This window comes from Bacillus rossius (assembly GCF_032445375.1).
Source record: "Bacillus rossius redtenbacheri isolate Brsri chromosome 4 unlocalized genomic scaffold, Brsri_v3 Brsri_v3_scf4_2, whole genome shotgun sequence".
Taxonomy (NCBI): domain Eukaryota; kingdom Metazoa; phylum Arthropoda; class Insecta; order Phasmatodea; family Bacillidae; genus Bacillus; species Bacillus rossius.
The window spans coordinates 19,383,921-19,411,489 of NW_026962011.1; the positions used below are offsets into that span (position 1 = coordinate 19,383,921).

A 27,569-nucleotide genomic window follows, 5' to 3' on the forward strand; every position below is an offset into this window, starting at 1 on the left:
TCAAGAGACAAGACCTACATGGAAAAAATTTGTGCACAATTAAACAAGTTCAAAGAATTCAAAATGTAAATACATTCCATTGTGCTAATATGCTTTATCAGAGTCCTACAACAATATTATTTTACAAACTATGCCGCTATGCAACAAACAAAGAAAGCACATGAAAAGTCTGAAAGAAAGAAAAATATTTCAAAAATAATTTTTTTCTTAATAGACAAATACTGAAAGTGAGCATTTTTGAAATAAGCAATCACCTAATAAAGCATTTTTAGAAATAAGACAATTCTGTACGAAGCAACAGATGGCACATTATTTAAAAAAAAAAATTATCCAACCACAATCATCAAGATACAATCACCAATCTTCGAAAATACTAATGGTTTTTTTACATATTAGTTGCCAATGCATTACGAAATAAGCTAATAAATCATAATATTTAGTAGGCATAACAAACACATCAATGACAATACTGGTTGAGTATGCATGCAACTAAAGTGACAATAAAATTAAACAAAATATTTGAAAGAATATGATTTGGAGCCAATTTCCACGGTCATCCCTCTTAAAAAAAAATAATTTGACAAAATGATACTACAGATCACTTTTTACTATTACATAGTATTAGTTGCATAAACATTTTACAATATTATGGGAGGATGCACTCTTCAACCATGCAATTAAAATGCAGAAAGCAGGTCCAATCCGAGTTGTTTCTAAAGAACTATCCCCTGGGACACACTATATATTTCGTAAAATTCTTATCATACAATCACAACTTTCCAATGACGAGATCTCAAACAGTTAAATCCACAATGAATTTCAATTATTTACCGTCAGAAGAAAAAATTTTCCGCTAAATATGATTGGTGGTGTATTAGTCTACTAACAGACTATAGAAGGTATAATGTGCTATAAAAATAAAATTAAAATCAGAAAACACATGGTTTTGGTTAGACCAGATCAACAAAACACGTAACTACTTTCAAGACAGAAACGAGAGTGAAATGAAGATAGAATACCACAATGCAAAAGAAAGCTTCATGCCACCATAAAGAAAAGCAACTTAGCACAAGGGACTTTGATCACAGAAATCTAAAATAATTTAATATTTAACTGGTGTCATTATTTATTAATTTACTAAAGAAACTAGTGTGTGATAAACTGCTTCCATAACAGAAAGTCTTGTCACTAGTTTCAAGTGTTTTAAGGAAATAATTCTGTCATGGAACAGTTTTAAGGGGAGGTTTTATAAGAAAATAAATTATTAAGTCTTTTGGGTGGAAAAAATTTATTATTTTTTATATACTGTATATTTTACAAAATAAAGACATCACTGTACATTGACAATAAAAAAAAGTATCTCTTAAAGAATACTTTGATTAATATATAATTTCACAAAGCATTAATATCCTTCAAATAATTACAACAAAATAAATATTGGAAAAATCCAAATCCAAACTATTTCTGACATGACAAGAGAGCTTTTCATCTAGCACCATTCTGCACAGTACACGATCCAGAATTAAGACAACAGATTGCTTTCTGTGATTCAAGTAAGAGCAATTAAAAAAACATACAAGATGTGAACAAAAGGCTAAAAATAATGTGTATTAGTAGGCCTTAAAAACTGCAGGGGCGAGCAATGCAAGCTAAAAATGAATAGGTAAACAAAAATTCAAAACAAAACTTCTACAGTGCATGCCACTGAAAGAAATGTTATCAATTATTTTTTTATATATAAAATAAGTGGATGGAACTCGCTGAACACCCACACTCCACCAAAATATTAACACATTCAAAAAGGAGAGTATGTTTCAGTTAACTACATCTAAAGGCAGTGAGTAAAATCCCGTGCCATCTAATACACTGATGTGACAACAGATTTTGACACTGAATTAGTGTGCATGAGTAGCATTTTCACAGTGCCCATCTAATCTGGCTGGGATTAAAAAATACCTTTAACCCCATAGGAGAACACTTAAACTATTCTGGAAATTTTCTGGAATAATGCTGCATAAACACCAAGATTTATCTAAAAATTCAGATCAATACTTTTTTTCCTACACCATTTTTCATGCCTTTGAATATTGAGCAAGAAGGCAATGAGTAATTGAATTTAAAGCAAATTGGTCCAGGCTTTTAGTAGCATACATTCACATCAGAACAAACATCCAGTCAGTTATACATGATTGTTACCGTGGCGATAGGAAATAAGGTGAAACCGTTAGGCAGCCAAAACTCGCCCACTGGTGCACATGACGTCAGCATAGACAGACTACCAATATTTTACCTGGCTAAACCTCACTTAATTAAATTATCAACTAAGTAAAACTCATTACTTGCAGAAAACCACGCTAGTTGAAATATTTAAACTAACTTTGTAGTAAATAATATCTATTCCAACATATAAAATAAGTCGCAAAAATTTAAATATACTAACCAATCAAATTATGATCAATATGAAAACCATAAACCGTAAAATATTTAGATACAATCTTTCCTATAAAAAATATTGTATTTATTGAGTAAATTAACATTCTATGTTTTATATGATGCTCATGAATAACTTAAGAAGCTTAAGCACAAAAAAAAATTAAACAAAAAATAAAAACCACAATGCATCATATTTCAAAATTAAAAACAAAAAAAAAAGATTGATAAGAAAAAATCTAGCCTGCATGCCCTGAACAAACAGCAAATGGATATCTTACCAACAATAGTAAAAGTTTACAAATTTATACAGCTCGTGGTAAGTCGACAGGGCAAAGCGAGTACTATGTTGTGCCACTACATGTTAAATTTCACTTTTCTCACAGGCCACTAACTTTTAATTGCTTGGAAAATCAAAATATTTAATGCAGACACATTTAGCTCTTTATGAACAACTGTAACCAAAACACTGCAAGCTGGGCAGACAACAGCTGGAAGCTGTTTATTTAAGTAGTCAACATAATTTGTCTTCGCCAGCATGTACACGTTTTAATTTTCTCCATATGCTGACATCAAGGCTAGTAGCAGGACAGGAGAGGGGTACATGCATATAACTTCAACTGTACTTCCTTACACCAATGATTGTTATAGCATGTTTTCCAAGGAACACCTCAGGAAACAACAAGACACTAGCTACTTTAGTAACACAGCTTAAGTAAATACACCCCACGCAATTATTGAAACAGACAAGATTAAATGTGTACTGCAAAACACCAATCAATTTGATACACTTAAGTGCTTGTTCAAATAACACTTTGAGGAAATATACCACAAAAAAACAATAAACTATTTGAATTTACTTCCAAATATTTCTTAGTTCTTAAGTACTATACAGTCATGTTTAAATAAAATAAACAATATTTTTAAGATACCAAATAACATTGTCATAAAAATGTCATGAAGTGAATTTATACTTAATGAATTTGAAAATATATTACAGAAAATAGGCCTACATGAATACTATAAACATAAAGCTAATTTGGGGACTAACCATGCAAAAAGAGGGTCACATTGCAAGAAAAAAAACTGATTATCATAAAAGTTCCTGAAAACAAAACAAAAAGTAAGCAAATACAAAACCGTGTGTTGTATGGGTTAAAATATTTAAATCTGCCATTGCAATTAAAAATTTTGTTTGTTCGATATTCACACTTGCGTAGGTTTAAAAATAAGACAAAGTTTTATTATCGAAGAAAAATAACCAGGGTATAAAACACCTGAACTCACAATAAAAATGATTCTATTTTGATCCAGAATCAAAAGTAAAGAATGCAGTGATACAAACACTCAAAACACTCAAATCAAATATGTATACCAATATTCTTATACAAACATTCAGCAGCAGATAGCTGAAGAAATAATTTTTTTTAAATTGTAGAAACTAATACTGCAATATTTTTGATTTTGAATACTACTGTAACTTTGGCGTACAAATTAACTGTCCACACAATGTCAAAAAAAAATTAAAAAACATTAACATCGGGAACTTTTTACTGCGAAGGTTAATTTAATTTTGATCTGCGCATGATGTAATTGACCAATGTAACAAATGAAAGGGCACGTTGTAATGCGACTTGCGCGAACCTGATTTCAGCTCTCTAGAAACTCTCGGATTTGACCAGCCCGCCCTGCGTGGGCGAAGCCGAGCCCCCCTCGCCCCCGTCGGACGGCTCCGGGTCGGGGCGGTGGTCCGTCTCGCAGGGGCCCTCCTCGCTTACCTGGCTGTGGGAGGCACTGTCCGGGATGGGCAGCGGCTTGGCCACGCCGATGCGCACCGCGCCCTTGGGCGCGCCCTTCAGGGCCTGCACGGCCTGGTCCAGCGAGGCGTTCTCCAGGTCCGTGTCATTCACGAAGAGCAGGCGGTCGCCCGGGATCAGGCGCCCGTCCACCTGGGCCACGCCCCCCGGCACCAGGCTGCGGATCACGATCACCGTCTCGTTGGGGTTCATGGGGTCCTGAAACCAGCCAGCCACCAGCTGCTCAGCCCCTACCGTGCAAACCCCCAGGCAATATTGCATTAGCACAAGCAGTAACACGCCGTACAAAAACCCTGCGGATAAGAGCGCAAGACGTCCATAAAATGATTTCATAAAAAAATTTTCAATACAGTGTCTAGATTCCTGCACATTCATCAATCAACAGAGATCATGTACATTTTACAAGTGCTATTTTAAAAACATAAACCTGAAATCCAGCAAAAATACCAATATAACTGCATTCACCATGTGTTTTGTTCAGGACAGTGACCAACCACGACACACATGGACACCAAGAACTCTGTCAACACCACAGATTCGCACGCACTGACACTCTCTGACACAGAAATCCAGCAACGACCGCCATCAACGGGCGCCTGCACGACACAACGGCTACCCCAACACGTGATAAGCCGACAGAATCCGGGTGCACAGCCCACGCTGGCACCTACGCGGCGGACCTACAAGCCTCCCCGAGCGTCATGGAGACCTACAGAGGCAAGGGCCAGGAGCCAGGATTGACCCACCTGAAGGAAACAACATGCATAGTCAAGAGTACTTGTGCCACATACTCGTTATGCTAGGTCCCAGCAACAAGGTGCTCCCAGTCTTTGCCTGCATCCCACTCCGAAACTCACCCCTTCAGGGACCACCTCAAACACAAGTGCCACAATTCGAGTGTAACAGGGAGTGTCGACACACTTAACAGCCGTGAGAAATGTGTAGGGGCATTGATGGCAACCCTTGGAGTCCCATTGGGCTCACTAAGGTAGTAATGAAGTGCTGCCACCCTAATCAAGTGTGCATCCGTGCTACCGATGCGTGTGAAATTCCCAGTGTCATTGGGGCATGTACTGTCGCTCGGGTGTGACGCGATGATGAATCGACAGTCGAGGAGCTGCAAGGTCCATAGATTATCCTGACACTAACCCCTCCCCAGCATGACCTCGGGCTCAGCAGCTGTGCGTTCGCAACTATCGACCAGGATGGCTGTGTGCGTAAGTCCACAAGACCCATCAGTTTTGTGGCACGTACCGACCAACCATCTCGTGTTTGCATCTTTGTCGTCTAGTTAGCGTCACTAGTTAGGGGCCTACACCCAGGATACTCCTGCTACGCAGAAACCCCGCTACTTCCACTGGTGATGTCATGACGCTGATGACAGACGCCACGCAGGGTGTGTCGCGGGCTAGTGCACCGCTCCTCACCTTTCCTAAGGTAACTGGAGTCCTTTCTGAGTTGCCCCAAACAATCACAGAGTATCCCGTCACCTCTGTAGTCCACCGTCGAGAAGGAAGTAGCAGTTCGCTACAGTTTTGGCAAGCTATTAATTTGCGTATCTGTATCTTGAAACTCGGTTAAAAAACTTGAATCTGGCATTCTATATGGTTCAGCACCAATCGAGCCGCTAGGGTTCAGATTTTATCCGGGTGGAGGGTGGATTCTGACAAGTCACATTACTGTGCTGCCTGCATTTTTAGTTCACTCACCCAGAGTTTACCGTAACTGTTAGTTTTAGTTTCAGTACAGTGTTTCCTGTTTTGTAGGTTTTACATATCACAATTGGTATTATTTTTAAAAGTATACTTCGATAATCTTATTTTAAAAATACAGACATTTGATGATCCAGCATGGCAGAGGTGCCGAATAAGCCGGATCAAGACCTTTCACTGTACTACGAAATTTGCACATGTAACAACAAACAATGCCACATATAAAAACTTAATACATTTTAGAAAGTCTAATGCATTATAAGTTCTCTACTACTGTGAGCAGGAGGGGTGGGGGAAGAAATATATTTTTTTTATAACTAGTTCAATATTGGCTGAGCACTGCTTTGTATGCATACATTCTGCCAAAACTTGATACATGATAAAAAAAATTGTTTCTTGTGTTAATTGTTTTATTAAAAGTGCAATACCTTATAATAATTGGTGTGCATGAAATTTGTCAAGGAAAATAACCGACACAGAATTGACAGAACCATTTAAAAAAAAATTATTAGATGTAAGATACATGTAGGCAAGTTATAAGTTACCACTAACTCAGTTTGTAACAACACACATTATGTATGAAATCTGTATAAACTACACATACATATGATTTTATTTCACAAGGTAGACATGTAACTATCACAACATAAAAAAAAAAAACATTTTTTGTTGTGATTTTTAATAAATATCCTCCAATTATTACACAATGAATTAATTATGGTATTTAATTTACTCACACACATAAGAAAGAAGTATTACTAAGTTGATTAAGAAAATAGTTTTTTAATTTATGTTCTTAAAATTGGAGTTCTACATTACACAGAGTAGGGTTTATAATTAAAAAAGAAATGAATTGTTAGCTTGAATAACTAACTAAGCTTGGGTTTAAATATGGATGCATAATTATTTTATCAGTGCCTTACACATTCTTACCAAAACAAGATGCAAAGAATGATGTATTATTTGCAAAATACATACAAACACACATTCATTTTTAAAGTTCCTTGCAGCATAAATTCTAATAATTGTCAATCTTGTAGAAACAACAGAATCCACTATTTTTAATGATAATTTTAAAGGTGACAAAATTTAATGTCCAAAAAAAAAATACTGTTTTATGGTAAGCACCATGCAAGTGGTTTACAGCGGTAACAGTTTCAATTATTGTTCAATAAAAGTAAATAAAAGTGAAACATTAATTTATAAGTAGCTTTTAAAATAATGACATTTTAATGAAGAGATGATGCCAAATTTTAAGAATAAAAAATGAAAACATTGTCTCTTGTACCAAAATATATTTCTGCATTATGATGAAAGAAATTTATAACTGAAGCACATGAGTACAAGCAAAGAAAAGAGAATTTTGGTATTACCTATGTTTAAGTAGTGTAGTTTATTTCTGATATGCATTGTGTAACTATTGATAAAATGTATCGATGCAAGAAATTTTAAATGTTAAGAAATAGTCAAGATTAACAAATCATACTAATATTTAATGAATGTTAAAATGTGAAAATCAATTAATTCTCAATGTTATTTTTAAATTATATGTCATGTTTTACAGTTTTGAAACGGTAATAGGCTACATAAAAACCAAATGGAAATATTGAACACGCCCATATTATCAAAAGGAATTAAAGGAAAATTATTAGACATAGTGATAGCTTGCTAGAAAAAAAATTGAGAAAAAAATATTAAGATTCCAAATATAATATTATTACTTCATTTTTTTGTCTCTTAACTGTCAGCTTGTATAATATGTATTATAATTTTTCCTAATAATAACAGATGACTTCCCTAAGATAAAATATGAATGTTTTGTATTTAAACTAAGCTAGTTTATTGCATTATCTTTATACAGTAAATTTTTTAAACTAAATTAAAATACTATTTAACTATATATAATTACATTTAAATTATAAAAAAAAATTGAATAGCCATTCTAAGTTTGTATAACCTTCATTTATCATTGATATATAAATTTTCACTTTAGTGTATAAAAAAACTGAAATAGTTAAAAGTATATTTGTGAAAGAAATTTGGGAAGTTTTAACCCAGAGTCATTATAACATCACATATAGTATGCATTAATCACAAAATAATTTATTTGTATACTTACTAACAATTTTGATATAAGGCCTAAAAACAATGTTCAGTTAATGTAAAATAATAAATAATAAATTTAAAAACACTAAGCCTTAAACACAAAAGCCTGAGTCTGTCTAAAATTTCCTTTTAAATGAACTATTTAAACCCTGTAAGTTTTTTTTATATGTTCACTTCAAATGCACAGTTGGGCTAACAATTGTTGGAAAAAAGGAAAATCTTCCCTTATCAACAGCATCCTGCATAACATGACAGTTTATGATATTTAAGTTTGGATTACTTGTACCTATTCATTGTAAATATTTCAAAAATATGTTTAATAAATACAATCAATTATATATATATATAATATAGAGTTGCAGCTAGAAATGACAGAAAGTGTTCAAATTTTTCACTTCTGGACTAAGGAATTTTGGAAATAGAAAAAAAAACACAGTGAAAATTGCGGTCTTGTTGAGTGAATAATATATTTACATTGTTATTAAAAATTTATTTTAATAGTTTTTCCCTGTTTCTTTAAATTTAAATTATGCATTATATCTACACCTGAGTCTATAGTGTGCAGCAAGTTTTGCTTGAAATGTTTAAGAATTTATAAATTTTCTTTTTGAATATTTACTGCAACTATCATTTTAAGATTTTCTACGAGACACCATACTGTCATTTTTATAAATGGGAATAAACTTAACTTAAGTTGTTACTTACTCAAGCTATTAAAATGCAACCAAGCTGTAATTATCGTAATATCATGTTTCTCCTAATGCCAAAAATTGTTATTGATACAAACATACCAAAGTCTATCAACATCCTGGTTTTTCATATGGATTTATAAAATGTTCATTGTAAATATTGTATTTTTATAAATTAAACAAAGTTCAATGCAAACGTTTATTTATTTTTAATAACCTTCACCATTTTCACAACCAGCGTTGCAACACTGAGTGAAATAACACTATGTTTTAAAGTCTACAATTCATCAGATTATAGTTGATTGGGGGAGGATAGTTTTGGTACACATAAAAAAAATCATTACATAATTTAATGTGGTGTAAAACTACCTGGATTTAGTGATATGGTTTCTTGTTTTATATTTACACCACTAAGGAATAATTTAATTCACTCCTATTGCTTCTTTCATTCATAAAGTTGCTAACCAGTCATTAATTGTATTTAAAGTAAACAGATTCAATGTCTTCTATGAAATTTAGTTGTAAAAAAATAACAAATAAGAATGCTTAATGTTTTGTATAATTTTATTTTTGCAATCAGTTATGAACAATTTGTTATGGATATACAAAAATTACCATTAACAGCATTTTAAAAACAATTAAAATTATTTTCCCTTCAAATTGTTGGATTTATTAACACACAAAGCTTTGTGAATACACAGATGTTACAGTAGCTATAATCCTAAATGAAAAGAATTAGTGTTTAGAAATTCGCAGTAAGTTTTGTACTGTATTGTACGTACAAAAAAAAATTATTGAGAAATATTGTAAAGGCTGTAAGCATTATTTATCATATCATCTTGTTAAAACATATTTCTAAAATCCATATCAAATATTTTTATATAGATTTACAGCCATCAACTAACCAACCAACTTATGATATAAGTTATTGCCATCAGTTTTTTTCTTTCAAATTTGGTAGAGCATTACTGATTTATACCCAACTTATTATCTACTTTAATGAAAATTCAATAATGTCAACTTTTTTTAATATTCATGTATATTTTTCAATATGAATAATTTTAGTATTAATTTAGCAATAACGAATGCCAATTCAAATGTAACAAGCTTATTTGTAAAATACTTCAAAGGATTATTGTTAATGATTTTGTATTAAAATAATAAAATAAACTACGTAGAGTATTTGTTTTGTATCAACAGACTAACAATACATATGTAAAATAATTAATGTTTTAGCATTTACAAAATACGCACACAAGGTGCAATCAATAAATAAACAACATTCTATACAAATGAAATGTTTATTCAAAACTTATTTCAGGTATGTAATTTTCAGAGAAAAAAAAAGAAAGTTCAATAAGTGAGGATTCTTTACATTTTAATACATAGCACAACACATTTATCAACAGGAATGAACAGCAATAAATACATCTACCACTAAAACCAACTTGCAAAGTATATATCTAGTCTCAAATGTCACAAAATTTCAAAAATAAGATTAAAAAATGTTTAGAAACCACTCTATAGTGGGTGGTATAAAGGGCACAACTCCTATGACAAACAAGTTAACTTGCTCCCTTAATACTGCCCACTGAATAACAATAGTATGGGGCCTGAATGAGTGCAAAACTTCTATAAAGTCTTAATACACTGGCTGGGGAATCCAAAAACTTGGAAACCACTATTGCAAGTGTTTCTCTTCTATTCACAATTATAAATTCATGTACGAATTGCCAACCTACTTTTAAACTATTGATAATGTTATGGTAAAATGGGAACATTTGTTTCTGATCCCATCAGGAACTGATTGGTTTCACAGCTTTGATGAGTATGCAACAATAAGCAAAAATTTTAGCAAAAAAAAAATCGTACAAATGCCAAACCTAAAAAAAAAATAATAATAATGTTAATGGAACATATTGTCTGATTGCCAGTTTCTATCATTTAGCCAAATATGCAATATGGAATTCCGGATTACAAAAAAAAGAAATGGCCCAAGGAGAAATAGAAGTATATGTTGCCAGAACATAGTTTATTTATGCACTAACCTTGGAAGAGTACATGTAAGTTTTAACTACTACTTAGCAAATCTATTCTGAAGCACAGAATACAAAAATGACTAGTAATAAGAGTAAATTCCTAGGGTTTTCAGGTGTTTTGATTACCGATGTTAACAAAAATTAAAAGGCAAACAGAAATTTGTTTTTCAGATTACCCACTACCCACTAGAAAAGTAAAAAATATACTTCAAAAATGTTCCAAGAGATACAAAATAAACCAGATAATTAATTTATAATTCCTGTTGTTAAGGGGCCCGCCTCGTCAGGGGTGTATGTGTGTTAGTGAGGCGGGATGATAAGCGCGACGCTCGTTGGTGCTTCCAGCGCGGTATAGCCTCTAAGTGCAAGTCTCTGAACTGGCGCGCATTCGTCTCGTCGTCACAGGATAACTGTGAAATTTGAGCGGTGACCGTAACATTATATGGCAGAGAAATGAAGATAAAGGTGTTATGCAAGCCCCTTAAGTGCTTTCAAGAGTTTACTGATTGTTGTATGCCTAAAAATTACTCTGAAAACATGCGTTTTAGGCATTTTAACGCTTCTAAAAATACAGTTTAAAAACTTAATCCGAAATTAAAAGTACTTTTCGGGCCTCAGCGAACTCTTAAATGCTATTCGTAAATAGGCCCCACTCGGATATCTTGAGTAGTTTTGAAATCACGTTGTTTTTCCTGAAGCCTTGCACACCGTATGTGTGCCCAGGTAGGCGGGCCCCTTAAGGCTTGAAATACTAGCTATTATACTATTTTCACATGTTGGCTGGTGTGTTTGATTTATTGCTTAGTTCTATTATATAAGTCTTACAAAAAATTATTCAATAATAAAAGTACATTTGAGACAAGACAAAAATATGTTACAGATTACAAGCAATGGCACAGCAAAACTTACATATTATAACTCAACATAGCAATCACATGTTATTTTATCCATACGTACATGCTATTGCTCCACACTTGATAGTACATGTAGCTTTTACAGAATAACTTCATCATAATAAAATTCTGAACTATGTACCAGTAGCTACTAATTTAGAAATCTGGTCATCTAGCAAATGATCTACAAACTATTGTGCAGAATTCTTTAATATGTTACAGAACCGAATTTATTTATAAAATTTCTTGGTTTAGTAAAAATACAAAGTAATAATGTACTACATGTATAACATTCTACAAGTATACCTGTTGTTGAAACAAAAATTCTCTAATAGAACACCATAAATATACTGTAAAAAACCCATATACTTTATGGTAGTAGTTTCCATAATGCTTTGATCGCAACCCTAAATAAAATTTTCACCAGCTCAGTAACACAACTGCCAATTTGCACAGAATTTAATTTTCTTTTTGAAAATCAGGCAGCAGCAATTACTGTGTTATCACCAGCCATATCCTAAGCATTTATTTCCAGTTCTATAGGCTGTACTTAGGGTGGAATCCAATGTCATTACATTAGCATTGCCTGACGCATGTGTTGTTTTGAGTCATACGTAAGTGCTATCTTCGATTTGTAGTCCCTGAAATAACATTACTTATCGGTGGAGTCCCACTAAGCCAAACTAACTGGAGCTGAGTCCTCTTCAGATTAGCAGAAAAATTGTTGTAATGTAAGAGCATGTACTGAAATACATCTCTACAAGCGTTAAGTTATCATGCATCACAGCCTGTAACAACGAAATCACTAAACGTGGTGATTAATAGAAAAGATATAATTTTTTTTAAAATAATAAATTAATAATTTTTTTTACTTTAAACTTGTTTGAATGAGCCGGATTCTCAGATTAGAGGGACTCCACAGTGTTTACCCCAATGATTATATAGCTGAATATGTCTTTATTAATTAAAAACATGTGAATTATTAACAAAAAACTCATTGTGATTAGAACCCAAGCTATGTGAGTATTTGCAGCTTTACCCTATGAGACCATTACACTATCCCATACAATAACCAGCTGTTATTACAGTTTGAATGTTTAACGATATATGATTTTTCCTCTAGTAAATACACAATATATTCTTAAATTAAACAAGCTATAAAGGGCAAGCATTACGTGAAAATTGGTGTAAAACTAAAAGTGTATTATTTTTTTTCCAATTGCTTTGAACTACGTGATGTGGGAGTAGCATGGAAACCAAATATGTAGGTGTGCAGTATCAACAGATGAACATGGTAAGGTTGTGTAGCCATTCAGGAACTTACAGAAAATAATAAAATAATTAAGCGTGTTGGAAATATGTTTCTGTATGTGGCAGGATTAACAACTGAAACCACTTATATTGTTACTTCATAAAATTCAAAATAGAATGTTTCATAGTGTTTGGTCAACCACTATGCTGTTTCACTGTTTTCCAGATTATGAATTCAAAACTCTCAGGTAAAGAAGGCTTTTAGAAAAAGCACTACTTCACAAAGTAATAATCATTAGCAAAATACAACTCCAGGAATGGATTCCACCCTAAAAGTTGCAATGAACATTAATTTTATATGTGGTATTTACTACTTCAAGATTTCCCCCCTAATTATAATATTATAATACCAATATTTGTACATTTTCTTTTTAAGAACTAGTTAGCCACCCTTAGGACTATTTCTGTATCCTTAGTTTGGGTTGTGACTCTAGTTTTTGAAATCAATGCCTTATGGTAAAGCTAGTTCCAGTAAAAACTCTACAAAAATTGACTATTATATTAAGTTTCAACTAATAATAATTAACAATTATACTTATAATAAATACAAAAATTCTTCAACATTTTATAATAGATACTACTAAAAAAAATTTCCACATTTGGTTTCATCATAACATGTAAAAACGTATTGCATTCTTTAGTCATTATTATAAATTAGTTATTTCATAATGTTTACCCGTAAAGCAATACACCAGTACTTTGTAAAATTGCAGACTCTTATAGTTTCCAAATTAATTAATAATATTTTCTTATGAGTACTTTTAGTTTATTTTATTAAAAAATTTCAATTATCTTACTGAGATTAAACTTTCTAATACTCACTGTATAAATACAGCTCTATTTAGATATTAAAGTCTCCAAATAAAATACTTAAATTTTAATCACAAATGTACTTAAAAGAAGACAGTTAACACTTCAAAGCATTCATTTCAGTGAAATACATCAATTTTTTTTTCATCAAGCTTTTAAAATACAGACACCTATGACATTCACACAAAAACACACAATACAATAAAAGATTTTTCAACAAAAACAATGGTACTCTAAGAGTGATTATAGTAAAGCTTAACACAAAACTCAGCAGACATGACAACTTTGCAGTATGTAAAAATTCACAACCCCAATTTGGCACACGAGTTAAATATGAACAGCTAGTAATAAAGAAGATACATTATAGAAAACTGTTAAAAGAATGAACTAGATAGAAAAAAACTTACCGATCTAGTTACATCCCGAAAGAAAATTAATTTGTTCTGTTTGTAGCATTATGCATTCCATTAAGATGTATTATATTCATATATTAAGTACAAGGAAATTAGAATTTTTTAACATCATGTTGTAAATATATAAATCCAAATAGGAGAAGGCCACATATAATTTACAAGGTAACATCTAGATGGTAATCGTTGCAGGTAACTACTTGAACAATACTGACTGTGGAAACTTCATGTGGACTAGAGGATACCGTTTATAGTCGCTACCTTAACATATGGGAGCAGTCAGTAGCCCGTTTTTTTTTTTGTTCCTACTAACATTACTCAAGCATGTAAAAAGCCTCCTTATCTACACGTGCTTAAAAATTTTGGCTTGGTTAGTTTTATTGTATGGATAATTAGTAAATTACCTTAGAAACTTAATTTATCACGTACCGGTATACCTAAGGTTGGATATCACATTGTAAATGTACAGACCCAGTAAGAAGATAAATTTTATATATATGTATATATATATATATATATATATATATATATATATATATATATATATATATATATATAAAACAGGGACCTGAAACAAGAACTACTAATTTAGCTTCTGCAACTAGGATGAAACTTATGCTTGTTCAATTTTCTCTCCCCCTTTAATCATCAAAATTTCACAACTCCAATGAACTGATATGCAGTTTTAAATGGCTTTGCTTTTCTATACATGGCATAATGGACTAATGATACATCAGCCATTTATAAGGAGACCTAAGTACAGGTAAGAATTAGAATACGTGCAAGTATAATTTATGGTGAGTAATGAAGAAGAGACACAGGTTCTACAGATACACTTTCACATCATCAAAATAATTATGCAATGCGGATATTTGAAGATTTTTGTGGTGCTCCTACGATATAAAATTAATTACAGCTATCCATTAGCTTTCACACGAGTGTGATTCATAGGGGTAGAAGTTACACAAATGTAAATGTGTAAAAGGGTTAATAAGAATTCCTAGGAAATAAAAAACCTAATTTTTTATTTGTAATACTAATACAAGTTATTTAAATTTAAAAAAATTAGACTTTGGCTCACTTTAGTAATATAACAAAAAAGTTTTTTTTGCAGTACTTTTTGCATTATAGTGCAGGCAGTCAAACCTCCTCTGGGGTTGCTGCAAATTGAAATCCTGAAATACTTAGACTTTATCAGGTTTTCTAAACAAGAATTAACAATTTACCCTTACCGTATTAACTTTTTTTTGACGACTAGAAGAAATGGTATATAACTTTTAATGTTTTAATGATATTTTATTCCAGAATAATGCATTTACAAATACATCAGAATCTTATTATTCAAATGTAAAAACAATAGGTTCTGTGGGATACAATATTTGCTTGTAACAATTCAATGTGTAAATGGGATGGCTATGCTCCAAGTTCAATTATTATTTTCTCAATTTAAGCAATATCCTACTAAACAAAGATTAAAAGCAAAAGTATCTTGTTTCATTTGTGTTTTTACACATAAGCTTTATCAGTACCCACAAAATGTAAACTGTTTCATATTATTCAAAGGCAAAGTTATATCTTAAATCTTTAAAATTTCTGAAAGACAGCAATGTAGATGAACATTATTAGTTTATCTCATGCTAAAAATTAAGTGAAGCTTTGCATGGATGCAATTTTTACCTTCAATAAAAGTTTGGCATAATTTATTCTTATAAAGTCTGCCATTTGTATTACGTATATTTTACAATAGCTGAATCTGTAATTTTCCTATAAGAAGCCACTGAAAACTGATTTCTATTGTATGCACTGGTCTCTAGTAATGTGTAGCACTTAGCATAAACACCTTTTTACATGACAATGGGAAAGGATTTAGTTCCCAATGACAATGAAAATGTTTTTGTGAAATGGAAAAGGATGGCAGCATGAAGCACACATACCACACATACTGTTTCACACTTTCGTCACAGCAAGAATATCATGAATTTTTTTGAAAATTTTTCTGTCAATTTCCGACATCCCCTGACAATTTTTTATTTTTTGTCATGACTTTTACCCAGTTTTATATATGTATATAATATATATAATATGGCCTGGGTGATGCAGAGGTCAAAGATTCGAATTAGTCTGGCCATTCTGATTTCATTTTGTCATGGTTTCCTGAAATCACTCTAGGATAAATGCTGGACAGGTTTCTTGCAATAGTCAGTAGGTAGGGACAAGATTACATGGTGAATGGTGATGGAACAGAAATAACACTGAAAAGCATGTCAGTACACCAAATAACAACAAAATATAAGTAATGACACCATAAACCACCCAAATGCAATTAATCAGCTTTTTTTTTAACTTAATTCTGATCACAAAAACATAATATTCAATATATTAAATTCAATGAATGTAATGTATTCAGCATGAAGACTTTACCAAAATGTATGTACTAGATTGGAAAAATTTATTTTACTCTTTTTTGAACTGTTATTAGTAACTCAATTTTACATTATGATGGTACATTTACAGAATTCATAAAAACATATGAACAAACACCGAAATCTCAAGTTTTAAAAATAAAATTGACCTCAAAATAAAACCATAAAATCTTGTCTCCATCAATAGGCCATGGTCTAATCCTCCCCCGATATCTCTGATCCTTCTCTTATGACCTCATTGTTGTTAGGCCCAAATAAAAAAAAAAAACCTTGCTGCAATCCCGTTCCCTGCAACTTGGAGCACTGGCACCTCCCATAACAGCACAGCCAATGACAATGCACGCCTCAGAAATATGGCCAGATGGGGGAGGGAGTAGGCAGGGTACACGGGCCATCACTTGCCGTCCACCCCAGAAGGCTCACGGGGTCTGCGAGTATTCCAAAAATATTCAAAATATTCATTCGGTATTTGTGAATAAGCCAATATTATATATTCGTGAATAATTTACTATTCAAATCAAAATTACAAATTGAATAATTTTTTTTTAAATTATTCAATAACAACAGATACACTAGGTAGGACTCATTCACAAAAAATTTGATGGAAAAAGATATAACATGTATGAAGCAAAGATGATTTACTGAGAAATTTATATTTGTTTTCTACAAAATTACACTTACAATGATAATTTGTCATGAATAAGCTGTGAGTATGATTTAAAATTTATAATACTATATTTTAATGTATATTATCAGTTAGCTAAATTAATTTTAAAATTTTAAAATTGATTAATTTAAGAAAATGCAATTACCAGGATTTTTATTTTATTTTATTTTACACACATCTCTTCTATTTAGTTTATCCTGTAAACACAGTACTAAAATTCCTGACCTCTATCACAACTTACGTTTGAAAGTAACTATAATAACATGTCACGTGAACAATATTACTTAAGTAGCTGCTCCTATATTTTTTACGTCCTGCTCCAGTCTGAATTACTAATCCATTTTTAAACCACCAGCTTTGAAAAAAAAAAAAAAAAAAAGAGTACTTACACAGTAAAATTTTAATCTGCAATAACAATTTCATCATAAATAATGTGAACAATTACATTTCAAGCTACCATGTATTTGCATGGTTGAAGTTGTCAAATGACAATTTCTCCCCTCTTCTGACCTACCCGCATGGTGATTTCAGGTGATCTGCAGCAAAAAATATTTTGAAAAATATTTCAAAAGTTCAGTTTTCAATAAAATTATAGTTATTAAATATGTATCTAATATATTTGTTAGAAGGATGTTACCAAAAAGTCAAAAGTATTTAATGAATAAAATAGAAAAATAAATCTAAATAGTGAAATATAAAAGTATCAGGTTGTGGCACAAGTCTTACTTAATTGTAGCAGTAAAAAATATAATACTATTTAAATTGTGTTTACATGAAAATTTTTTCACAAGATAATAATTGAGTAAAAAAGCTTTGACGAGTTCTATAAGCACAAAATAATGAATAATAATGGATAAACTAAATTAAAATATATTATATGCCATAAAATGTCAACAAAAAAAAATTACTCAGCATTCCCAACCATCTAAATAAAAGAATAGCAATCAACATTTGCACTTAATAAAGTGAAAGTTCAAACAGACACATGCTAATCAACTCTACGAAACACTGAGCAAGCATTCCTAACTTTAATGTACTAAGTAACATAAAACTAAATTAATTAAAACAAAAAGCTAACATAATTAAAAGCCTTTGCGACCATTGTCTGAATTTGCTAGACTTGTAGGTTGAAACTGCATCAAAATTATATTAGTCCCTGATGCTTATGTCAACATTGCAATCACTCCCGTGAAGATAGCACCTGCAAAGTTTACCGAAACTTTGGAGGATAATTCTTTGTCTTTGACGAAGCTACAATCGAAAGGCCTAGTAAATATAATTGAAAACTAAACTAACTTGGAAAAACTAAATAAGTTATTAGTGAGTGACCTAACATACAGATTTGTTGGTAATATTTGCATGCAAGTTCATCCAAAAATATTAAATGAACAATTCTTGTAAATATAAATAAATGAAATAAACTGGCTTTCTCGATGGTGGCTGTCTCTCACAATTTAAATTTACAGAATAGGGGTTTTACAGGGATGAGAAAAACTATATATGTACTGAAGTCCCAAGTGCAAGAAAAATTGTTTTAATGTAATTTTTTTATGTTTTAATATTGTTTTAATATTATTTTAATATTAACATACCTAAATGTTCCAACAGATAAATATATAAATAAAAAATATAATAAAATAAATGATATATTTCACTGAGACATGTAATCATGGAAGAAGCTACAGAAATAAATATATAGAATGAATGTGCATGAAACTTTAACCATAGAATAACAAATTAAATAGAGCTAAACAAATGGAAACACACTTTCACCGTACTGTTCATCCTGTTGTATTAATAAATCTACAACACAACCCATTTTCACTTAACATTTTTGTAAACATTATATTATAGTAAGTATTATCACATGTCTCTCATCACTAAGTCCATTAAAAATATACACATTTTTACAATATAAATTTACAAATTTATGCAGCAAAATTCCTAACTTAGGTTTGTTTCCATCAATCATAGCCAGCGCAGAAAAATGCAAAGCAGCTGCACTGGCCACATAAGTACATACACATATTTAAATTAAATGAATTACGTGCAGCACTCACTTATATTTGGCAGTATATTTTAAAATAAAAATTTTAATGAAGGTTTTCATTATTTTTGAAAGCAAAATCATCACTGAGAGAGATTCTTTGTTACGTACTTAAGAAAGCCATTAATTTTTTTCCCCCCAAAGGCTTGTGTGCGTTAATCCACGATCTATATAATTAATAAAGATACCTTTCATTTCAGACATGGCACTTCATATATCGAGGTTACTACGTGCGGTAATGAAACAACCAGACTGGTGCTGCAACCGGCAGAGAGCGCACCGCAGCAGGTTTGAACACGTCTGTGCCTGTTGATGCTTCCTCCACCCTGAGCTCGATGGGCATGGTGTACGTTGCTCAGTCTCGCTGTAGCAATCGCCCATTCAAGTCTTTGCGCTAGCGTCTCCTCGGAAAAATGCAAAGTGTTCAGATGGAGCAACGAGTTAACCTCAACTTTCTTGTGAAACTGGGGAAAACTATTACAGAAGCTCATGCCGTGTTAAAGGAATTGTACGAAAGTGAAAGTTTAATGCGCATGGAAGATTTTGATTGGTGCAAAAGGTTTAAGGAGGGGTATTTAAATTTCAGAAGTCAATCTGCACCCTGGACGACCCTCAACATCAAAAATGGAGGACAAAAACTAGAAAATTGGTAAATTGATCCGAGAAAATTGTCATCTTGAGTGTCAGAGCTCTTGCAGAAATCTTTGGGAATTAACAAAGAAAGTGTCCGTCAGATTTTGCATGTATCATTCAACATGCATAAAGTTTGCAAGAAAATGGTGCCAAGACTTCTCACTCCAGAGCAAAAGGAATTGAGAATGAACATTTGTGCTGACCTTTTAAACAACATGAATAATGATCCAGAATTGTTGGACAGAGTGATTACTTGTGATGAATCGAGGTTTTTTACCTATGATCCTGAAACAAAGCTGCTTCGTGGATGGAGGTAGTCAGGTTATCTAACAGTCAGTCGTATGGTCGGGGTACCGAAATTTTGTGGTCGGCAATGCTAAAAAATAGTAAATAATGTAGTTTAAGAAACAATTTTATGGCTGTGGTTCAGGCTATGCTGAATTTGAAACTTTTTTGGACTTTCTCTTAACTGGAAATTCGCTGAACACAGTTGTCTGCGAATGCCTACAATGAGGCAAAATAACTTTGTACATGTGCCATGGATGGAGTTCCCTTCGATTTTTACTGTAGTCGTAAGTAACATTTCTGCACAATTTCAAATTTATTGAAGCAGTGAACCTTTTTTTGTGATGTTTTGTGTATAATCTGGAACAGTTTTGTAGTCGGAAGATGACGGCCATTGTATGTTGTGGATTTTCGTTAAGGATACATATAAAACAGTAAAAATCAATAATGGATCCAGAGACTTTACATTCACCATAAATCATTCAGAGCAACATGTTTATGAAATTATAACATTATTTCCTAACACAGGAAATTCTTCAAGTGTTTAAGTATGTAACCATCACCAAGTTGATTTAGCTGGAGATTTCCAAATTTTGTTTGCCAGTAAAACTGGTGAAGAAATATTCTGTATAAAAAAATCAATAAACAATAACAAGCAAAGTTTGCTCTGAGATATATATATGTATGTGTATATATATACGTGTGTGTGTGTATATATATATATATATATATATATATATATATATATATATATATATATATATATATATATATATATATGGACGAGTTGAGGTTTTTTGGCTTCGAGTCGAGTCGAGCCGAGTTTAGCAATTCATATTTCGAGTCGAGTCGAGTTCGAGTCACAAAATTTTTGAAGAGGTCGAGTCAGTTCGAGTTTCATAATTTTATAATTTTTTGCGTCGAATATGATAAATAAAATATTACTACACCCATTGATATAAAAATTGTGTATCCAAGATGCATCTGCATTATTTAAATATTTTAAATGATTAATTAGCAAATAATTATGTTATTTAAATATTTTAAATGATTAATTAAAATCATTATGTTATTTAAATATAAAAAACTAAGCTTTATTTCAACATGATTTCACAGTATCTTTAATGTAGCTATCCTAACCATATCAACCGTCCACAATGTTTTAAAGTATTTATAATGTAGCTAACCTAACCTAATTGACCATTGTTATCATGAGTTGTCCCAAATAAACATTCACGGACATACTGCAAACGAAAAATATGGCGGCGTACAAATAAATACCGTTGCCTTGTTTATGGTATTTCCTTTTATCAACACCGCCATATTTATTTACAATGAACAAAAAAAAACGAAGATGTACGATCGGGAGTTTGGCTCTTTCGTCTGCGAAAAGAAGGCTTCCCGAGTTACGTAACTTTTTTTTTCCGATCCCCCGGCAGATCCCCACATGAACAAACAGCTCAAGGGATATAGGCCTTGTCACATTGTCACATTCTCAATGTAAATACACTTTCCGCGGCAAGATTATTCGCCCGGAACTTGTTACAACTACAAGAATATCAATATGTTTTTAAATAAATATTTCATGCATTTGATTTGGCGATCAGTAACTGATTGCCAAATAAAATGCATGAGCGTTATTATTATTATATTTTATTCAAAGAGAAAGTAATTTTATCCTAAACGTTATTGACACGCAGCGCTGCGTAGCGGAGCACAGCTAAATTTAGTTCCAAAATGCAAGGCTGGCTGGCCTAACAGCCATTTTCACGCATCTATGCTTGGTGTTATTTACTAAATATTACAATATAATTTATGTTTTTATTTTTAGGTTACGGAAATCTCTTTTTTATACGAGTTATTATAAACGGGGCACGATAAACGTGATGATTATTAATACATGTGCGTTTTGCAACAAATTTTTCTTCAGTGAAAATCCATTTACGTATTATGTAAACAAATGCGGTACCGTATTTGAAGTAAACACAGGATGAAAAACAAAATTAAAATAGTGCACGCTGTTTTCCAAGCATTTTTTTTATATAAAATGGTCATGTGACATAATTTTGTCCTATAAACTGTCGCCACTATCGACAAAATCACGTTACGACGTCACGTTCATAAATGAAGGTAGGCCTAAGTTTGGTTGCACTTGTACCTATTATAGCGCCGTAGCACGGTAGCGGGCAAGGTTAGGTTTGCACGGGATTTGTTTTGTTTAAAGGTCATTATCATTTCTTGCTGTATTAATGTCTTGGCGAAAACGTTAAGACAACCTATAATAAAGTGCTATAATCTCACGATGCTGGTACTTAACTCGAAACGTGTTTCGAGTCTCGAACTTGATAAAATATGTGACTCGGTTTTCGAGTCGAGTCAATCTGACCCAACTCGGCTCGGCTCGACTCGATAAACCAAGACTCGACCCATCTCTAATATATATATATATATATATATATATATATATATATATATATATATATATATATATATATATATATATTCATTCTTCAATTTGTCATCACAAAGGAATCATTTTTGTTTTATCATTATAGATACATATAGATACACAAGCATAAGTTTCTCCAAGTGCACAAATTTTTAAAAATTGTATATTTATTTTTTTAGTGAGAAAATATTACACTCGAGCTTTATTTTAAACACCACTACCATTCTTCTATTTCAGAGGAACTGAACTAAAAAATACAGCAAAGAACCAACTGTCCTTACCAGAGAATAACGACTTCCAGTGTCTGTACATTTTTTGTTTATCTTCACTTAAATTAATTTTTAAAGAATTAAGCTTGTAACAAATTTATTTATTTTAAATAAATGCAGCCATATACATAATATTTAAGCACGTGAAACTGAATAGATTCCTCTGAGCAAGGCTCAGTCATCCAGATATTTTTTGTTAACTTTTTTCTCAAATAATAAATAATAAAGTTTTCAATGTTTTAGCCATGTATAATTGCTGCAAGCATCAATCATGGAATTTCTCACAGCACCATGGTCTAAAAAAATTAATTAAAGAAAGCAGAACCGTATTTTTATTAATTAAATATTATGTTTATTAAGAATAAAAATAAATTATTAGTTATCAGAATCGGGCACAATATGCAAAATAATAATGTAACAGTACCCAAAGGAGAGTTTGAAGGGCTGAAGCAGTTCCTGACATCTTATCCCCCCTTACACTGGAAGAGAGTCTGCTGATGTTTTTGACAGTCCATTTTAAACAAATGTACACAAATATTTACAAAATGCATTACGATTTCCATACAATTTAATACTGTACAGTCAACTCTTGATTCAAGACCTTCAAGATTTCTTCCTGGGAAAAACGTCTTTATTACAAAAGGGTTGGGATTTTCATTTTGACACGTATCCAAAATCTAAACCACAAAATTATATTTTCCACATGAATTTTATGTTCAATCTTCTATAATAATAAAATGACATGTTTTATTGAAATATTAATAATATTTTATTTTAATAGGTAAATGTCTTGAAAATAAAATTATATCCAATGGAAGCATGAAGTACCACCCGTTTTGGCAAAACACCTAAACACAATGCGCTGCATACATTTTAATGAGTGTGCACAAATTTACTACATTATTTTAGGTCCATTTACAACTCAATCTTCATAGCATTAACTACCTGTGGCATGCAAGTGGAGAAGGGTGGTGTGCCAAGCAAATTCAAGGACATGACATGACTAGAAGGTGGCGACTCAATTTGACTGGCATCTAGTGACCACGGGAAGATTATGAACACGACAGCATTAATATTTCTGGCCTTGCATTTGAAAACCTGGAAGCAGCAGCTACATAATCTCATATTCTAGCCACTCACTAGCATCGCCCGGTGACCTTAGGGTGAATAACACACAGTTGAAGGTAATACTGTTCTCGCAAGGAAAAAAGCAATCAGTAATGCCCAAAATAAATAAAAATAGGTTACTTTTCAAACCAATATTTCTCAAAATACAGTTGTTACTTAGAGATGGTTGCTATTCCCAGGGATTGTACAATCAAGAGTTGACTGTATCTAATGTCATTTAAGTTCATATTGTATTCATAACAGAGTAAGTTTAAATTTAGTTAACTTCCATGAAACTCATCATAATAGTATATAAACTGAAACATTAATTTATAGTGCTATTAGGGATGGGTCGAGTACAAAATTTTATAGTTTCCACGGCCACATTAAATCTTCATTGATGGTACATAGTTTGATTTCTATTCTTAGTTCCACGTTATTCAGATTCTTCTTAAAAACAAAAAATAATAACAGAAAAGGTATTCTCAGAAGTTAAGGTTTACTGAGCACTACTGATTATTGGCCTAAGTTCCTGTTCAAAATTACAAGCATCTGGACACAAAAAAAAATCGTACACGAACCTTTTTCACCACATATCATATTATTTCAAAAATAATGGGACCCTGTAACCCAAAACATTTTGATTATGAGTTTATGAAAAATACTTTATGCAGTGGAAATCACAATTCAAGCACATCATTTAATAAACTAAAAATTAGTACCTATATTAACACAAAATTTACTTTCATCAGAGTGATTTACATTACCTTTATTGAAAAGCAAGTGGTAATTTGAAAAACAAATTGAGTTTATTGTCTGTAGTTGCAAAGCCACCAGTCAGAAAGCAAAGAATGCTGCGATATACTGTGGTCGCATGGGAGGGCGAGAGAGGAGGATGGGGTGCCTTGGCAAACAGCCACAGTGAAATGGTGGGAACCTAGCAACAAACTCCATTTTAACTTTCTTCCCTCCCCTTCACGGCATTCCAAAATGTTATCCTTGTCTTAAATGTCATGGCCGCTCTATTTATCACACAAACATTTTATTAACATCTAAAATAAAAATAAAGTACTTCTGAATTATTATGTCAAACATGTACCTGACACAACTTCAGCATATGAAAAAAAAAATTGGCAGTCATGATAATTATAATACAATATTGAAATAACATTTTCAAATATCCATTGGCTTTTGATGAGAGTATATGCTGTGTTTGTAAGGATTTTTTTTTTTTAAATAGACAGATAAAATAATAAAGGTTCGCACACAAATGTGTTCCATCTTTCAGCGAGTTATTCTTACGTAATATTATTCTAGATTAGAACACAAACAATTACTAATTGAGCTAGCATAAGCTGATTCAATTAGAGATTAACTAACACGAGTATAAACCAACAGAAATACATTGAATCACATGTTCAATTGAAGTTAGGGGTAGAACTTTGAAATTCCACAAAAGAATGAGAATCAGCATAAATACATGGTATCTGACACCTACCATTGAAACTTTCAGTGCAGAAATAATAAAAATTCTCAAATATTCCAAGACCAGAAATCCATTTTGATGCAAGATCAAGAAAATTCTAGTCTCAAATCACTCTGAAGACTCTACAAATAGGATCTGCTCGGAGTATAAGAATTTATTTTGTAAGTACTAACTTAGAAGTAGCCAGTTTTCCAGAGACTTGATGGAATCGAGGAACTTAAGAATCATATCGACCCATCCCTAGCTGCTATTCAATTTGAGCATAGTACCTAACACTAAAAAACAAACTTCAGGGATCATGTGATGGGCTTAGTAACATTCAAAGCCTCAATTTCACCTAAAAACTTGAAAAGTTATTGACTACATAATAATATTTTTTAAAAATTTCAAATAAATACATCAATAAACTTCATGAGCATTCATTCCACCAGAGAAAACATCATGAAAATATTTAAAAAAACCTTAAATATTAAGTTGATTAAAATATTAAATATTCTTGTATTCAAGTACCGAATAACTTTGTGGATGTGAGGTATGAAAAACAATATGCTTAAATATAGACAGCTGAGGTACAAATTCATGATGAGTTAAAAATAACATATATTTTGAATTCAAGCAAAAAAGCTATTATGTGTTGGACTTGGGTAGAGCTTGATTCCATTACTACATTCACACACCTTGTGTGCAGAGGTTGATGTCCAAAGCAAAATCAAAGGCATGACTGTAACTCCTACATCATTCTTCTTTCGACCAACCACATACATCAACTGCATGTGGTCTCAAGCACATGCAATTCTTATGCCGACATTGCAAAGCGCAAATTTTGCCAGTAAAGAGGCGATTTATATGAGAGTTAATTATTAGTCAAATGTAGACTTCATTAATAGCCCTGCCTACTTGGGCGCACATACGGTGCATAGAGTGTCAGAACCAAGTGATTTGAAAACTGCTCACGATATTAGAGTGGTGTCTGTTTGCGAAAAACATTAAAGTATATGCTGAGGATGGATGAATATTTAATATTTAGTTTTAAAGCTGTATTTTCTTAACAGTGAAAATGGCTTAAATGAGTGATTTCAGAGAATTGTTTAGGCACAAAACACCTACAGATTCTTGAAAGCACTCAAAGGACATTACATCTTCATCTTCATATCTCCATCACATAATGTAGTGGCTACGACACAAATCTCATAGTTTCGCATGCACAACGAGAAAACTGTGCACACTTTCAGAGCCTTGCGCTTAAGAGTCGATACCGTGCTTGAAGCACAAGCGAGCGTCGCACTATCCCGCCTCACTAACACACATACACCCTCGATAAAGCAGGCTGCCCTTAATAAGTGCAAGCATGAAGCTGGTTAATACGGAAGAGCCTTCCGAGATTGCAAATACGTATTTCAAAGCCTGTGATTTTGATAAGGAAGTGACCAAATGATTGTTGTGTGATTTTCATTCCTTTTTTTTTCCCGAAAAACCAATCGCACCGATGAAAGGGTCGATTTCAAACGGTGCACACATTAAGGAATGGGAACACCATCCGACCCAACATATTGTTAAATAGGGCGAACAAGGGAGAAAAGCAGAGTGTGTACGTTAAGTAATGAAGTAATGGAACACCGCCCGGCCCAGCACAACACGGCGAACGAGGGAGAAGAGCGGGCCTAGATGTAGATGTGGTAGGAGAAGGGCCGCACACCCACCTGGTAGTCGAGGATGGAGAACCCCAGGCCGCGCTCGCCCTTGACCAGCTCTATGATCTGCGGCTCGGAGCTCCACATGGCGAGGCCTGTCAGCGGCTCCAGGGAGCGCGACTTCATCTTGGAGAAGCTGCCGTCGGTGGCGGTGGCGGTGGCGGTGGAGGCCAGCGAGCCGTCCGACTTGGCCTTCACCAGGCGGTCCGTGGTGGGGATCAGGTTCTGGAGGCTGCCGCCCAAGATGCTCTGGAGGGAAGATGGACAGCAACCTCGGTTAACTTCACAAGCATAG

At 32.7% G+C, this 27,569-nt stretch overlaps 1 protein-coding gene across 2 annotated transcripts in view; it reads right to left on the reverse strand.

Annotated features, from left to right (window-relative positions):
* Positions 1-528: 528 nt before the first annotated feature.
* The window catches only part of LOC134541980 (patj homolog), a 197,638-nt gene continuing 170,597 nt past the window's right edge, over positions 529-27,569 (reverse strand). The window contains exons 15-16 of one of the 2 annotated variants that reach the window (XM_063385752.1): positions 27,284-27,523; positions 529-4,445 (exon numbers count right to left, since the gene is read on the reverse strand). In XM_063385752.1, the coding sequence (XP_063241822.1) occupies positions 4,089-4,445; positions 27,284-27,523 (597 nt within the window). In that variant the 3' untranslated portion in view covers positions 529-4,088. The remainder of the gene's footprint in view (positions 4,446-27,283; positions 27,524-27,569) is intronic. The other variant, XM_063385750.1, reaches the window with a different exon arrangement.